Source organism: Plecotus auritus, assembly GCF_963455305.1.
Source record: "Plecotus auritus genome assembly, chromosome: 7".
In the NCBI taxonomy this organism is placed as follows: Eukaryota; Metazoa; Chordata; class Mammalia; order Chiroptera; family Vespertilionidae; genus Plecotus; species Plecotus auritus.
The window spans coordinates 35,241,350-35,257,636 of NC_137774.1; the positions used below are offsets into that span (position 1 = coordinate 35,241,350).

The window sequence follows — 16,287 nt, forward strand, 5'->3', positions numbered from 1 at the left end:
AAGGACTAGGGACCTTGGTGACCACAGAGAAAGGGGAAAGAAGGGAAGATAGCTCTCTACTGCTTTCTGTGGAGATCTGTTTTTAAAATAAATAAATAAAACCCACAACAGTCTGGCCTGCAAAAGCAGGCAGGGAGATCCTTTTTGGAGGCATCTATATATATAAAAGCCTAAGTGACCAAACGACCACTCGACCATTCAACCATTCAACCAGTAGCTATGATGTGCACTGACCACCAGGGGGCAGACACTCAATGCACAGGCATGGAAACATGGAACAGACTTATGAATCTCAGAGGGAAGGGGGGATGGGGAGGGCAGGAAGAGATTAACCAAAGATCTTATATGCAAACTAGAGGCCCGGTGCACGGATTCGTACAGTGGTGGGGTCCCTCAGCCTGGCCTGTGAGGGTCAGGCTGAAACTGACCCAGTGCATGGACATGCCCTGGAGCCCTTCTGCAGCCCCTCCTGGGCCCCGATCAGGACTGGGCAAGACGAGCCGGCCCCTGCGGGGATCAGGCAGAAACCGGCAGTCTGACATCCCTGAGGGGTCCTGGATTGCAAGAGGTGCAGGCCAGGCCGAGGGACCCCACTGGTGCATGAATGAGTTCATGCACCAGGCCTCTAGTTGTATATATTTTCAAGCAAAGAAAAGACATAAAAAGGTACATTTAAAAAGTATGTGCCCTTCCTTCTGTGATGTTAAAGGAAATGAGCTCATGTGGGGAACTCCACATAGATTATAATAGTCAAATGATGATCTTGAAACTACTTCTAGAGTGTTGTGTTTTTTTTTTGAGTGGGTTTTGAATAAAAGAAATAGAAATTCAGTCTCCAGACCTACTGAATCTGCATTTTTTTTAAAAAATATATTTTATTGATTTTCTACAGAGAGGAAGGAAGAGGGACAGAGAGTTAGAAACATCGATCAGCTGCCTCTTGCACACCCCCTACTGGGGATGTGCCCGCAACCAAGTTACGTGCCCTTGACCGGAATCGAACCTGGGACCTTTCAGTCCGCAGGCTGACGCTCTATCCATTGAGCCAAACCGGTTTTGGCTGAATCTGCATTTTAACAAGATCTCCAGGGTATTCATACACACATTAAAGTTTGAAAGCACTAGTTTAGACCACGTCTATTCTTTCCTTCCTCCAAGGCCTTGCTTCTTCAATTATTAGTTCTCTCATTTACACTGAGTGGCCAGATTATTATGATCTCTGAACGCATAATAATCTGGCCACCCAGTGTATATCCTATATAATAAAAGGCTAATATGCAAATTGTCCCCTCGACCCAGAGTTCGACCAGCAGGCAGGCCAGCCAACTGCCCATGTCCCCTCCCCCTGGCCAGGCTGGCCGGACCCCACCCATGCATGAATTCATGCACTGGGCCTCTAATATATATCTATACACACACACACACACACACACACACACACAGAGTGGCCAGATTATTATGCGTTCAGAGATCATAATAATCTGGCCACTCAGTGTATATATCCCTTTCCACACACTGGTGCCCTCACACAGCCCCAACCGCCAAAGGCCTTCTCTTATAGCTGCAAGCCCCCTACTTCAAGATACCATGCTATCACCAGTTCTTTCTTTTTCCTTGTCCCTACATCAACCTGGTCCAAACCACTATAATCTCTCATGTACACAACCATAAGAGCCTCCTAACTGGTCTTCCCATTTCCTCTCCTCTTGTTTTACAATCTATTCTCAAAGGACCAAAGGGATTTTTTTTTAATAAATCTTTATTCAGATTATTAAAATTGTTTCTCCTTTTTCCCCCCATAGCACCCCTCCACCCGGTTCCCACCCCACCTTCTGCCCTTACCTCCCCCCCACTGTCCTCATCCATAGGTGTATGATTTTTGTCCAGTCTCTTCATGAACCCCCCATACCCCTTTCCCCCTGAGAATTATCAGTCCACTCCCTTTCTATGCCCCTGATTCTATTATATTCACCAGTCTATTCTGTTCCTCAGGTTTTTAATTCACTTGATTTTTAGGTTCACTTGTTGATAGATATGTATTTGTTGTTCATAATTTTTATCTTTACTTTTTTCTTCTTCCTCTTCTTTAAGAATACCTTTCAGCATTTCATATAATACTGGTTTGGTGGTGATGAACTCCTTTAGCTTTTTCTTATCTGTGAAGCTCTTTATTTGCCCTTCAATTCTGAATGATAGCTTTGCTGGGTAGAGTAATCTTGGTTGTAGGTTCTTGCTATTCATCACATTGAAAATTTCTTGCCACTCCCGTCTGGCCTGCATAGTTTCTGTTGAGAAATCAGCTGACAGTCGTATGGGTGCTCCCTTGTAGGTAATTAACTGTTTTTCTCTTGCTGCTTTTAATATTCTCTCTTTGTCTTTTGCTCTTGGCATTTTAATTATGATGTATCTTGGCGTGGTCCTCCTTGGATTCCTTTTGTTTGGGGTTCTGTGCGCTTCCTGGACTTGTAAGTCTATTTCTTTCACCAGGTGGGGAAGTTTTCGGTCATTATTTCTTCAAATAGGTTTTCAGTATCTTGCTCTCTCTCTTCTTCTGGCACCCCCATAATTCTGATGTTGGTACGCTTGAAGTTGTCCCAGAGTCTTCTTACACTATCTTCAACTTTTTGGATTTTTTTTTTTTGCTTTTTGCTTTTTCGGTTGAGTGTTTTTTGCTTCTTTGTATTTCAATTCTTTGACTTGATTTTTGTGTTCCTCTAGTCTGTTTTTGGGTCTCTATATAATATTTTTTATTTCAGTCAGTGTATGTTTAATTTCTAGTTGGTCCTTTTTCATATCTTCGAGGGTCTCGTTATATTTATCGGCCTTTTCTAGGATATTCTTGAAAAGCCTTATAACTGTGTTTTTGAATTCTATATCCAGTCATTTGTTTTCCTCCATTTCTTTCGTTTGTGATCTGTTTCTTTGTCTCCCCATTTTTCACTGCTTCCCTGAGTTGGTAGAATAGCTTTGTGTGCTAGGTTTCCTATATGGTCCAGTGGGTCGGCCTCCCCAGTTAACCTGAGGTGGACACTCTTGGTGCACCCCTTTGTGGACTGTGTGTACAGCCTTGTTGTAATTAAGTCTTTTTTTTTTTTTTGTAATTAAGTCTTAATTGTTGTTGGTATCACTGGAAAGAAATGACCTCCAGGCCAGTTAAGGATCAGCTGTATCTATGCTGGGAGAAGTTCGGTGCTGGAGACAACCTTATAGGATTAGACTTGCCAAATTGCAATAGCCTCTGTGCTCAGCTTGGATGGGGTGGAGTCTCAGTCTTGGCTTCCCGTCAGCCTTGCCCTTGCGCACACGTGCGCGCCTTCAGACCTCTGCCTTCCCCGGCTCCCAAGTCTCTGCCCGAGAGTCCAGACTCCCCCCACAAGAGCGTGGGTCCCCAGGGGCTCGCCTGGAACCGGGGTTCAGTGCAGTCAGAACTGGGGCCCAGTGCAGTCAGGAGCCTCCGACTCCCTTCCACTAGGGAAAACCTGTGGCAACCTCCGCAGCCTTTGTGCGCACTGGCACGTGCGCGCCTTCAGACTTCTGCCTTCCCCAGCTCCCGAGTCTCCGCCCGAGAGTCCAGACTCCCCCCGTAAGAGCATGGGTTCCCAGGGGCTTGCCCAGAACTGGGGTTCAGTGCAGTCAGAACTGGGGTTCAGTGCGGTTGGGGGCTTCCTTCCCCCTTCCGCCAGAGAAAGTCAGCCAGGCTCTCAGCCGCCCTTCCTCTCTGTGCGCACAAAGACCCTTTGCCGTACCTCCAATTCTTTGTGAGCTTTTCTCTTTCCTTCTAGTTGAAGAATTTTCACTCAGCCAGCTTTCCTGTGGTTCTGGATGGTGTCCGTTCTGTCTTTTAGTTGTAGTTTTGAAATTGTTGTGCGAGGCAGCAGTTTAGGTGCTTACCTATGCCGCCATCTTGGTTTTCCCAAAGGGAATTTTTTTAAAACAAAAATTAAGCCACATCACTCCTCAGTGTGACCCACCCCCCAATGGTTACCCCACTTGAAATAAAATGCCAACTCCTTATCATGGCCTATAAGCTCGATATCAGCTGGTTCTTACTTCCTCTACAGGATTTATTTCAGCCACTCCCACATTCTTTCCAGGCTCAAGTCACAGTGCCTCCTTTCCATTGCTCAAAAACACCAAACTTTCTCCCAGTATTGGCTTTTGCACTTACTGTCCCCTCTGTCTGGTATGCTGTGTCCGATCTTTGGTAGCTAAATTCTTCTCATTACTTATGTCTCGGCTTAGATTTATCCTCAGAAAGGCCTTTTAACATTCCTCTTTATTTTCCTAACTCCTTCCCCAAATTTTATTGTACTTCTCTATAAATAAGCTTGTTTTGCCCTTTTTTTTATTGTGACTTGGCTGTATCCATTGCTCATTTGTTTTGCTTTATATTCAAATTTATTTAAACTAAAAAAAGAAAACCAACCAAAATAATTCACCCATTTCCCCCACCCACCAAACCCATACCTCTAGCAACCTGTTCTCTGTATCTATGAGCGTGGGTTTTAAAAATATATAGATTCCACATATAAGAGAGATCATTTGGTATTTGTCTTTGTCTTATTTCACTTAGCATAATGCCTTCAAGGTGCACCCCATGTTGTCACAAATGGCAAGACTTTTTTTTTTTGTGGCCAAATAATATTCCATTGTGTGTATACATATACACACATATATAATACACACATCTTTATCCGTTCACCCACTGATGGACATGTAGGTTGTTACCATATCTTGGCTATTGTAAACGCATGCTGCAATGAACATGGGAATGTAGCTATCTTTTTGAAGTATATTTGTTTTCTTTAGGTAAATACCCAGAAATGGAACTGCTAGATCATATAGTAGTTCTATTTTTAAAATCTGAGGACCCTCCAGTGTTCTCCATAGTGACTGTATCAATTTACATTCCCACCAACAGTGCATAAGGGCTCCTATTTCTCCACTTCCTTGTCAACACTTGTTATTTCTAATCTTTCTGGCTATTATAACAGGTCTGAGGTGATACATACCTCATTGTGGTTTTGATTTGTATTTCCCTGATGACTAATGATATTGAACATCTTTTTGTGTACCTGTTGGCCATATGTATGCCTTCTTTGGAAAACTGTTTATTCAGACCTTCAGCCCATTTTTAAATCAGATTGGTTTTATTTTTGTTTTGTTGTTAAACTGTATTAGTTCTTTACATATTTTGGAGATTAGCCCCTTATCAGGTATATGATTTGCAAATATTTTCTCCCATTCAGTAAGCTGGCTTTTCAGTCTGTTGATGGTTTCCTTTGCTGTGCAGAGCTTTTTCAGTTGTACGTAGTTCCACTTTATTCTGCTTTTGCTGCTTTTGCTTTTGGTGTCAGATTAAAAATTGATTACCAACACCTATGTCAAGGAGCTTAATGCCTATGTTTTCTTCTAAGAGTTTTATAATTTCAGGCCTTCTTTTCCATCTTTAATCCATTTTTAGTTAATTTTCGTATAGGGTATGAAATAATTTCATTCTTTTGCATGTGGCTGTCCAATGTTGTCAACACTGCTTATTAAAGACTGCCCTTCCCCCATTGTATGTTCTTGGTTCCTCTGTTGTAAATTAACCATACATATGTAGATTTATTTCTGGGCTCTCTATTCTGTTTTATTGATCTATGTGTCTGCTGTTATGCCAAACCACCTTATTTTAATCACCAGTTTTGCAATATAGTTTGAAATCAGGGAGGGTAATGTCTCCAGCTTTCTTCTTTTTCAGGATTGTTTTTGGCTATTCAGGATCTTTTATGGTTCCATATAAATTTTAGGAGTTTGTTCTATTGCTGTGAAAAATGCAATTGGAATTTTTATAGGAATTTTACTGAATCTGTGTATTACTTTGGACAATATAGACATTTAAACAATATTAACTCTTCCAATCCATTAACTCTTTCAGAGCATGAAATTATCTTTCCATTTATTTGTGTCTTCTTCAATTTCTTTCATTAACATCTTCTGGTTTTCAATAAACAGGTCTTTCATTTCCTTGGTTAAATTTATTCCTAGGTATTTTATTCTCTTTGATACAATTGTAAATAGTATTGTTTACTTAATTTCTCTTTCTGATAGTTTATTAATAGTGCATAGAAATACAACAGATTTTTGTACATTGATTTTGTATCCTGCAACTTTACTGAATTTATTTGTTTTCAGTTTTCCAATTGAGTTGTTAGGGCTTTCTATATTATATATAACATGTCATTTGTAAATAATAATATGCTTAACACTTAGTAGATTCTCAATAAACACGTGTGAAATTAATCAGTATCAATTTTTTCCTTCTCTCCACTGTCAACCTTCTCAAAACTATCTTTCGTTTCTTGACATGACGCCCTCCTCTCCATCTAGCTCCTACCCTTCTCCATTCCACTGACACTATTCTACAAACAACCTGTTCAGGAAATCCAGCCACCTTTTCTCAGTCTTCAGACCTGTGGACCTGGCTGCAGCACATGACCAGTACCTACATCAGAACATAGTTCTGGCACTTGCTTTTATAGAAAGAGATGTTTTATGAAAATACATATTTTCCAGAATTCTTTGTTCAGGCTTGTTCTATCCTTCTATTCTCCCTTCTAACCACTCCCAAGGCTTCAGCTATCTGCACTATCATCACTATTACATTGCTAGATCATTCTTTTTCCTGAGCTCAAGGATTGTCTATTTGCTTGAAATCCCATTCCAACTGTACTGTGCCTTGGGATCAGGCACTTCAAAGGCAATACTCCTCCTCTTCGTGGTAACCTTTGAAAAGACCTTCTCTGGAAGGATAAATAACTGCTAATACAATAACAAACCAAAAAAACTAATTTGGGGTGTGCGGGAACTTGAAGGATGGAGAACAGTGTGGGAAACAGACTTTTCACCCGAAGATATTTTCCCATTGATTTTTTAGAGTGGAAGAGAGAGGGAAAGACAGAGAGAAACATCGATGTGAAAGAAACACATCGATCGGTTGCATCCTGCACAAGCCCTGACCCTGAACACGGCCTGGGCCAGGGAGAAGCGTGCAATGGAGGTACATGCCCTTGACTGGAATCGAACCTGGGACCCTTTGATCTGCAGGCTGATGCTCTATCCACTGAGCCAAACCAGGTAGGGCTGTATGCCTTTTTATATTAAAATTTTTTTTAATCAAAGACGTCTTTAAAATAAAAAATAAAAATATAGATAACTAGGATTTTCTCAGGGAAATAAATTTTGTAGGTCTAGAGCAAGTCTAGGACTACATAATGTTGTTTAAAGCTGAGAGCCACTGCTATAGAATTTCCTAAGCAAATAATAATGGCTTGTCTCTTTTCATGGCACTGACAAATATTCTTTCTAGTCTGTTTTATGTTTTGTTTTGAATAGAGTTTTTGTAGAGAATACATTAATAATCCTAAGGGGATCTGGAGGCTAAGAAAGAGTAGATGTACTGAGAAAACACTGCGATAGAGGTGACAACATCTTTTCAAAACAGATCTGACTTGTCTGTCATCTCACCAAGCAACTTGTCGTCCCTCAGAAAGAATGCCTTAAGCATAAACCCCTTTCATTCAAAGCTTTCTGGGCTTCATGACTGTTAATCATCATTTTGATACGCTTACAAGGCTAGGCATATCATAGGTACTAATCAGTGGCTTTAAAATCATAGCTACACCCCTCATTACCAAAGAGTCAAGTTCAATAAAGAGGAGTCATTTGAAGATTGTAAAATCTAAAAATCTACCATACAGAATTCTGTAGTCAACAGTTTAGGCAGAATCATTAAGTAAATAATCCTAAAAGCATCGATACTCGGGATTTGGTATGATAGGTCTTACTATTTTTCCAAGGTAGGAGTAGAGGAAGAAAGATATGTGAAACATTATCTGCCCTAATCCTTATCAGTCAATCCCATGGTCAGGAGTGGACCTTAGACATATCCTTTAAAAGATCATTAAAGTAAACATCAAAAGGCAACAGGATGCTTATGATCTGCAGGAAGTATTGTCTGGGTCCTTTTCTATAACTGTTTATAGAAACTTCATCCTTACCAGACCCCACCATCTTACTATAATCATGAATAAAAGCAAGTTATGCAGAGATATAGCCTCAACAAGGGAAATCAATCCAAGCAAGAAGGACAGAGAACTAATATTTATTGAACAACTGCTATGTGCCAGGCATTATGCTTGCATTCTTATACATAATTTATTTGATTCCCACAAAAATTAAATGAAGAATATATTTTAAGTCCCAAACTGAACCTTAGACAGATTAAGTATCTTACCCAAGATCACAGAGCTATTAAGTGATAGAGCTAGAATTGAAACCCATGCCCATCTAATTATTTTTTTTCTACTACACCCAGATGCCCCTCTTAAATAAGAACATGTAAGAAGTAAAGAGGTAAGTATGAGATAATTTAAATGTATTTGGCAGAATGAAATCTCTGCATTCATTCATTCAACAAATATGTAAGAAACAGTTAAGGATGGGCTATGCATTTGAATAAACTGAGACTTGGGAGCTGACCCAGGTCACAAGGCTGTTAAGTAATGAGATCAGAACTCAGACAGTCTGATTCCAGACCATGTTTTCAAATACACTATACTTCCTCTCTAAAATTCAAAGGAAAACATCAGTGTTGTCCACTGCAGTAAAAGAAAATTGTTAGTTGAGTGATTCCTAGTGATGGGTCCACTAGATGGAAAAGGGAAATGATGTTTTTCTCAAAGCAATTTCAGAGATTTATGCATATGCATCTGGATTATGGCCGGTATTAAGTAATATTCTCCTTTTTTTTTAATCCTCACCCAAGGATATGCTTATTGATTTGTTAGAGAGAGAAGACGGAAGAGAGAGAGAAAAAAAAAACACTGATGTTCATCGATGGTTACGTACCATATGCCCCAGACCAGGAAGCAAACCTGCAACCTTTCGGTATACAGGACATATAATCAACTGAGCCACACTGGCTAAGACTTAAATAATATTCTTAACTGCCTTGATAATAAATATTACCACCCTGTATTTGTTTAATGCTTTTTAGGTTTTCCAAATGTTTTCTGATATAACCATCAATATATTATTATACATATATTATTCTCATCTTTATTCCTATAGAATAAAGCCAAAACTCGTGGTACTCCTAAGATCCCTCACAGCTCTGCCTTTCTAGCTTAATTTGCTACCAATCACACTCACAAAATTTATGTTTCAGCTACACTATTCTCTGAGAATTCCACCTTTGTTGATGATATTCCTTTTGTCTAGAATGGTCTCTAGCATAGCATTTATAATTATCCATGTGTTTCTTTTTCTAAAGAGACTGAGCTCCTTGGGAGTAAAGATTGTCTTTTTCATCTTTGTAATCCCTGTGTCAAACTCAGAGAAGGTATTCAATATTTATTAATGAATAAAAGAATGAATTATATAGATTACTAAACTGGTAATTGGAAGATGGAAGTACGTACAAGTCCCATACTAAAATGCAAAGTCTTTACCTCAGTTTTCCCAGCTGTAAAATAAGTAAATTTCAATTAAATTCAACATTTATTGCAATGACTATACTTCCCATTCAGTTTAATAGATGGGACTATTCTGAGTGTTCTTTAGAAGGGTCACAAAAAATCCAAATAATGGTTATTACCTCCTCCATCATGGCATCCTGTGTGGCTGAGATTTCTCCTTTGGTTGCTCCACTGTGTACGAGGTTCCGTAGTCGTATACAGAATTCTCTCATCTGTGACAGAAAGTTACTCAGCACCACAATATTTACCAAATTCAACTGTAAATGAACCTAACAGACCAATGCTAGTTCTATTTTGAAGAATATCTCAGCCAAGACCCAGGGCAAACTTTATAAAAGCAAATGTGTTTTTCCCCAACCAGTCTACTTTCCTTAGAAAAAGCAGGAGACTTAATGATATGCCATTAAATCACTCTCACAGATTTTTATTTAGAACTTTACTGGTTGTCTACTTCTCTGCCAAATCATTATGACCATGGCTATGCCAACCCCCACTATAGTTTTGATTTTTTAGAGATGCCAAAGATTAAGGTAAGACTGAAATCTAACCACGATGCTAAAGAGGATTTTGCTGTTATCTGAAATGGAACCCAAAGGTATACTATTAATGATCTTTTAACCTGTGGATTAAGAATCCCCAGTGTTTCCTGGATGGAAAATAATCTACTTCTAATATTGGGGAAACACATCTACAGTTTATTTTAAAATGTAAGCTTTCTCCTAGGGATGACAAATCCAACTTAGTCTTATAGATCAGGACAGCAGATTCTGTCAACTCCCAGTTCTCAAAAAAGATGTCTGACTGGCATCCCTGTAGGATTTATAATCCTCCCTGGAAAATGGGTTATGTGGAGAAGACATAATAATTAAGATAAATGAAGCAATAAAAAGCAGTTCAGTGACTACATCAAATTTTTAGTGTATGAATAAACTATGCTGATATGGTTTGGGGAACCCTCTGAACTCAGCATATTCTTTAAGGAAGTCTCACAAACAGTTCTTTTTTGTTTTACTGGTACAAAAAGCTGTCCAGCCCACCTCCACTGGAGCCAAGTGAGAGGCACAGTACCCAGTGTGCTTCCGGTCCATATTAACTAAACACAGGACTTCCTTTCCTAAGTACCCAAATGAAAATATTAGGATCAGTAGAAATAAAAGTGGAAGATTTTTAAAAAGAAAAAAACACACACCCTAATCTCAATTATTTTTAAAGTTAATATGTGCCTACATTGCTTTTGAGATACTGGTTAGCCAACTTGTGTATCAACTGTACAGTGAAATGCCCACAGATCCTCTTGGAAAATCAGTTGGAAGCTTTAAGGTAAGTAATCCAACCCCACCCTGCTCTATATGTTGTACCTTGTGGTTCAGAATGTCATTCATCCTTCTGGTTGCCTCTGTTGTATGAGATTCAGGGAAGCACTTCTTAGGAACTACACCATATTTTTCTGAAAGAAAATAAATTTTAGCGTTCAATAAGGTAAAAGTATACTCTAGCATACTCTAGTAAGCCTGGCCAAAAATAGCCATTGCTTTAAAAATCAGGCCATATTATGTTGGTCTAATTCAGAAAACTTAATAATCGTATGCTTCATAAAATTAAACAGGTTATTTAATCTCCATATTTACCCATCTATCTTAGAATTAATTCTATTCTTTTAATCTATCGTACTTTGTAAAGTGCTCAGCATGATGAGGTTTTCTCAAGACAACGCTTTTTAGAATAAGGACATTTTCAAACAGCTGCAATTTCACTGTTTTTCTTGATTACACCAATGAACAAGAGATAAGCTTTTTCACAGAAAGTTAGTGCTAGTTAATACAACTTTTTCTTCTCTAACCCATTCTTCACAGTACCTATCTCCTTACCACTCCTGGCCAGGTGGTTCAGTTGGCTGGAGCATCATCTCATACACCAAAAGGTTCAGGTTCAATTCCTGGTCAGGGCACATACCCAGGTTGATGGTTCAATCCCTGGTTGGTTGAGGTGAATATGAGAGGCAACCAATCTATGTTTCTCTCCCTCTCCCTTTCGCTCCAAAAATCAATAAAAACATATCCTCGGGTGAGGATTTAAAAAAAGCTACTTTATAGGTGAGCATGTGAGATAAAAGTTCTTAGAGCTAACTATACACCCTTCTGGAAAACCAATTCTATTCTGTACATAACCACCAAAGAAATGCCCTATGCTTAACTGCAGAACCTTACTTAACTATGCTGTGTTTCACTTCCATTAGAGAGAGGCTCTTACCAACAATATTGACAAGCATATCCCATTGTCCACCATCATTTGCTGGATTCGAAAGCAAATACTGCACCAGTCTGCCATCCTCAGGTTCCTCTTTCTGGGCTGTGTCCACAAACGAATTTAAGAAGAAGTAACAGCGTTCAACCTAGAGTAGAGAAGTTAAATAAAATTAAAGGAAAAGATAGCTAATACTTTTATTTGCATTGTCAACAGGAGTCTTGGAACTACTGTAGACCCAACAGAGTAGTTTTTGAGTACAGGAGTTGGCAAAAGTAGGTTTACAGTTGTTCGTGTGGAAAGACATGCAGGTTATGATTATTACAATAGTACTCACAAGATCAGTACTATAAACCTATTTTTGCCCACTCCTGCATAATTGACATTTGTTTCAGGTGGGGTTTTTGTGTTTTTTTTAAATTTTTTTTGTTTATTGAAGCATAATTGACATAACATTGTATTAGTTTCAGATGTACACAGTAGATATTTTAAAACTAAAGTAGGTAACTAAATATCAGTATCTGGGCTCATAAAAATAAAGTTTCTTCTTATATCTGAGTATACACATTCTAGGCAAAACAAGACATTGCTTTATTTTTAAATAAAATCTGATATTTAGAGCCTTCATTCAATAAACATTTACTGGATACTTACATAATATACATTTTAAAGATTTAAAATATTGAATAAAATTATTTAGTGTTTTCAGTCAAGTACCACTCAGAGAAGGAATGCAAAACGTAGCCACCTACCAACCAAAAGCAGTTCTGCCTTTGAAAAAGTCAACTTCTGATACTTTGGAAATCAGAATAAATGGTGTCACATCTATAAATGGAAGTAGGACTACAACTTGAAAAGCAAGAAATGAAGAGATAGTCTCTATTAAGGTTGAGAGTGAAACAAAAAGAATCTTGCAAGATCAGTTCTATACCTTGTCCCAGAAAAAGAGGTAAGATTGACTAAACTCAAATTCTTCAATATTTAATTTTTTCATGAATGGAAGTCTCATAACGTTCAGACAAGAAAAGATCCAGCATCTCCCTGAAACAAGAAAGAAAACCAAGAAATTATGATGAGTGTTCACATAGGTTACATTGTATTTCCCAATAATGAACTCATGACAAGATCTTGAACAATTTAAGACTAACACAGAAAGAGCAGAAATAGCCCTAACCGGTTTGGCTCAGTGGATAGAGCATCGGTCTGCGGACTCAAGGGTCCCAGGTTCGATTCCGGTCAGGGGCATGTACCTTGGTTGCGGGCACATACCCCGTAGGGAGTGTGCAGGAGGCAGCTGATCGATGTTTCTCTCTCACCGATGTTTCTAACTCTCTATCCCTCTCCCTTCCTCTCTGTAAAAAATCAATAAAAATATTTAAAAAAAAAAAAGAAAAAAAAAATGAAAGAGCAGAAATATTCAAACAAAACAAGAAAAGTAATAATTACTATTTTGCATTATATATATGCAAAGGCATAATAATCTTAACATATAAAAAAAATCTCTTTACATATCATATAAAGAATCCATAACAAACCACTTAAGAAAATTACATTAGAAATACTGATTTCTAATGAGAAACATGAGCAGAGATCACAGATAATTTAATGTCCAAAAAGATACAAGGGGTGACAAAAAACAACAACACTTTTAAGTTCATTATAAAATACCTATTAAGTGGGGAAACATTATTTTTTAATTTATAATGCCCAATACTGGCAAGGATTTGGGGAAATAGCATTATGATACACTCTGGATAGCAATCTAAACAGATACTAAATATCTGAAGGCAATTTGGCCATACATGATAAAAGCTTTAAAAGACCCGACACTTTAATCTGGAATATATAGTATACTAGAGGCCCGGTGCATGAAAATTATTCATGCACTGGATGGGGGGTCCTTCAGCCCGGCCTGCCCCCTCTCACAGTTCGGGAGCCCTCAGAGGCGGGAAGTGACCTGGCGATCAGGGGAAGGCGATGCCCCCATCACCCCTCTGCTGCTGCTACTGCCGGCAGCGCAAGCCTCAGACGGCCCTGGTTACCTGAGCCTCAGGCAGCCCTGGGCAGCTGGGCAGCCGCCATCCGAGGCTTGCCTGCACCTTGGGCATTGGCTGGGCAGCTGCCATTTGAGGCTTGCCTGAGCCTCAGGCCGGCCCTGGGTAGCTGGGGGGCTGGGGGACTCCAGAGGCAGGCACCCTGGCAGGGCTGAGGGAACTGGGCACTGCCATCTTGTGTCTGTGGGCGCTGCCATCTTTGAGGGCGTGACCATCAATTAGCATATTCCCTTCTTATTGGCTGTCCCTATCTTTGTGAGGGTGTGATGGTCAATTGGCATATTCCCTCTTTATTAGATAGGCTGCTTTAATATAAGGTAACTCTAACATAAATCAATTCCCCTTCTCCCATTGAGAATTAAAATATTCTCCACATGCATCTTAGCATCAGAGCCTTTGCCATGATTAGGTCCACTCTTTCAATCAGAACACATCATTTTTCTTCCATCCAGTAGGTCTGGATCACAGCAATGCTTTGAATCTATTCATGATGCTGTCCCTGAACACTTCATGCCATGCCTCAAACTACACAATCACATTCTTCATTTGCCCTGTAAGTGGATAATCACATACTCTACAATGTTGCCACTTCTTGTACTGACTTAAGCGATCTTTACTTTAGAAGGTGTATTTACAATATCCAGGAATATACTGAGTTCAAATTTTTCGCCTTTTAAAAATGTGATCCAATCCATTGATTTCTATAAGCATCTAAAACTAGCACAAATTGAGGTCATTTCAGAGAAATGTCCTTTTAGTATAATTCTGTTGTGAGATTGTCCTCCTCATTTAGATTCCTTTCACTGTAGCTGTTTTTCTGACAGTAGTGCCAGGCAGTAGATAGGAAAACAAGAAGTCTTGATCAGTAAGACATGAGAACTGGATATTTCTCTGTATTACAAACTGGTCTATTGATCTTATCTGAGCCAACATTTGCTCAAGTTGCAACCACAAAGCATACTTAAAACTAACATTCAATGACATGTTGATGCGACTACATTGTGCCTTTTCCATTTTATACACTTGTCTATGGTCTTCAAGGCAATTTGGAGGTGTCCCCTGGGAAATGAACATTTTTGCATTGTCTGTTTGGGTATGCAATCATTTAACTTCAGCACAGAACATTATGAATTACATTCAAACAGATGACCATGGACTTAACATGTTAGTGCTCAAATAAAATATACTAACAAGCCACAGAGCACCAAAACAAGCCACAAAGTCCTGTACTTGAACCTACCTTTACCTGTACCTGTTCTCCAAGAATTTACTACCAGTTCTTTCAATACAAACCTCTGCTCCGCTAAGACTTTTATTCAAATGGGACACTGTCAGGAAGGTCAAGGGAAATGTGCAAGAAGTTTTCAGAGCCCACCTGAGGCCTTCTGGTTGGTGACTGGCTTGCCTTCCTGAGACACAGCGTGCTGGAACACGTGCTGAGTACCCTGGACCGTGGCCCTCTTCAGACAGATGTCCAGCAGGTCGTGGGTGGTCCCCACATTCTGGGCCAGTACGAACTGAGGGTCGGCGTTCAGTTTCTGGATCAGAGCAGCTACCTTCTCCGAATTCAGTCCTGTTGGGAGACCAATGGGATTATAACACCAACCAGGGGCCGAAGAGAGTTGATCTGGGACTCCCACACCCTGGCTCTTCCGATCCCAGCCCCAGCCCTTCCCGCCGCCCGGCCTCCGGGACCCAGCGGAGCAGCGAGGCAGGACCCCGGCCGGCTCGGCGGGAGAGAGGGCGCCTCACCCGCGCTGCTCATGGCGCCCACGCTGTCCGGTAGGGAACGGTAGATCTGGGGGTCCTCAGGCGAGCGCCCGGGCTGCACGGCGATAGCTGCCTCGGAGTCCCGACCTGCCCTCGCACCCCGAGCGCCGGAAAGAGGAAATGGGCTCGGCGGCGGAGGGCTGGGGCCCGGGAGAAACGGGGTCCGCGGAGGGACAAACCTCCCTCCCTCGCGTTGCTGAGTCAGCGGGAGGCTGGCGGCTCCGGGGAGGGCTGCGGGGGCGGCTGCTGACGCGCTCGGTGCGGCCGTGTCCCCGCCGGCGGTTCCCGAGGCCGGGCCCGCCCTAGCCTCCCTCGGCTGCCCACAGTCCCCGGGCGGCGCCCGCATCCTCGGCCCGCTGCGATCCCGCTTCCCGGCCACCGGGGCGCCCTGTGGGAACAGGCCGTCTCCGAGCGGAGTTCCTTGCTGGCCCGCAGCCCGCATACTCGCGTAGAGGAAGGGACTCCATGCAGCCTGTGCGGAGCCTACAGGGGCGGTGCGGCGGCGCGGGGGCCGCACACTAAGCACAGGGCGTAGTACCGGTCGTCTCGCCACACACAAGAACAATATACCCAAAGGCTCTTTTAAACTGGGTATTTTTATTTATTGATTGATTGATTGATTTTAGAGAGAGGGAGAGAGAGAAACATCGATTTGTTGTCCCACTTAGTTGTGCATTCATTGGATGCTTCTTGTACTA

General features: G+C 40.9%; 1 protein-coding gene across 1 annotated transcript in view; it reads right to left on the reverse strand.

The window, feature by feature from the left end:
• BLMH (bleomycin hydrolase) overlaps nucleotides 1-15,912 on the reverse strand; it is a 43,688-nt gene extending 27,776 nt beyond the window's left edge. Inside the window, exons 1-6 of the mRNA XM_080680381.1 lie at nucleotides 15,572-15,912; nucleotides 15,195-15,392; nucleotides 12,697-12,806; nucleotides 11,772-11,913; nucleotides 10,880-10,968; nucleotides 9,641-9,733 (exon numbers count right to left, since the gene is read on the reverse strand). Of these exons, the coding sequence (XP_080536507.1) occupies nucleotides 9,641-9,733; nucleotides 10,880-10,968; nucleotides 11,772-11,913; nucleotides 12,697-12,806; nucleotides 15,195-15,392; nucleotides 15,572-15,584 (645 nt within the window). The 5' untranslated portion in view covers nucleotides 15,585-15,912. The remainder of the gene's footprint in view (nucleotides 1-9,640; nucleotides 9,734-10,879; nucleotides 10,969-11,771; nucleotides 11,914-12,696; nucleotides 12,807-15,194; nucleotides 15,393-15,571) is intronic.
• Between the last annotated feature and the right edge of the window lie 375 nt (nucleotides 15,913-16,287).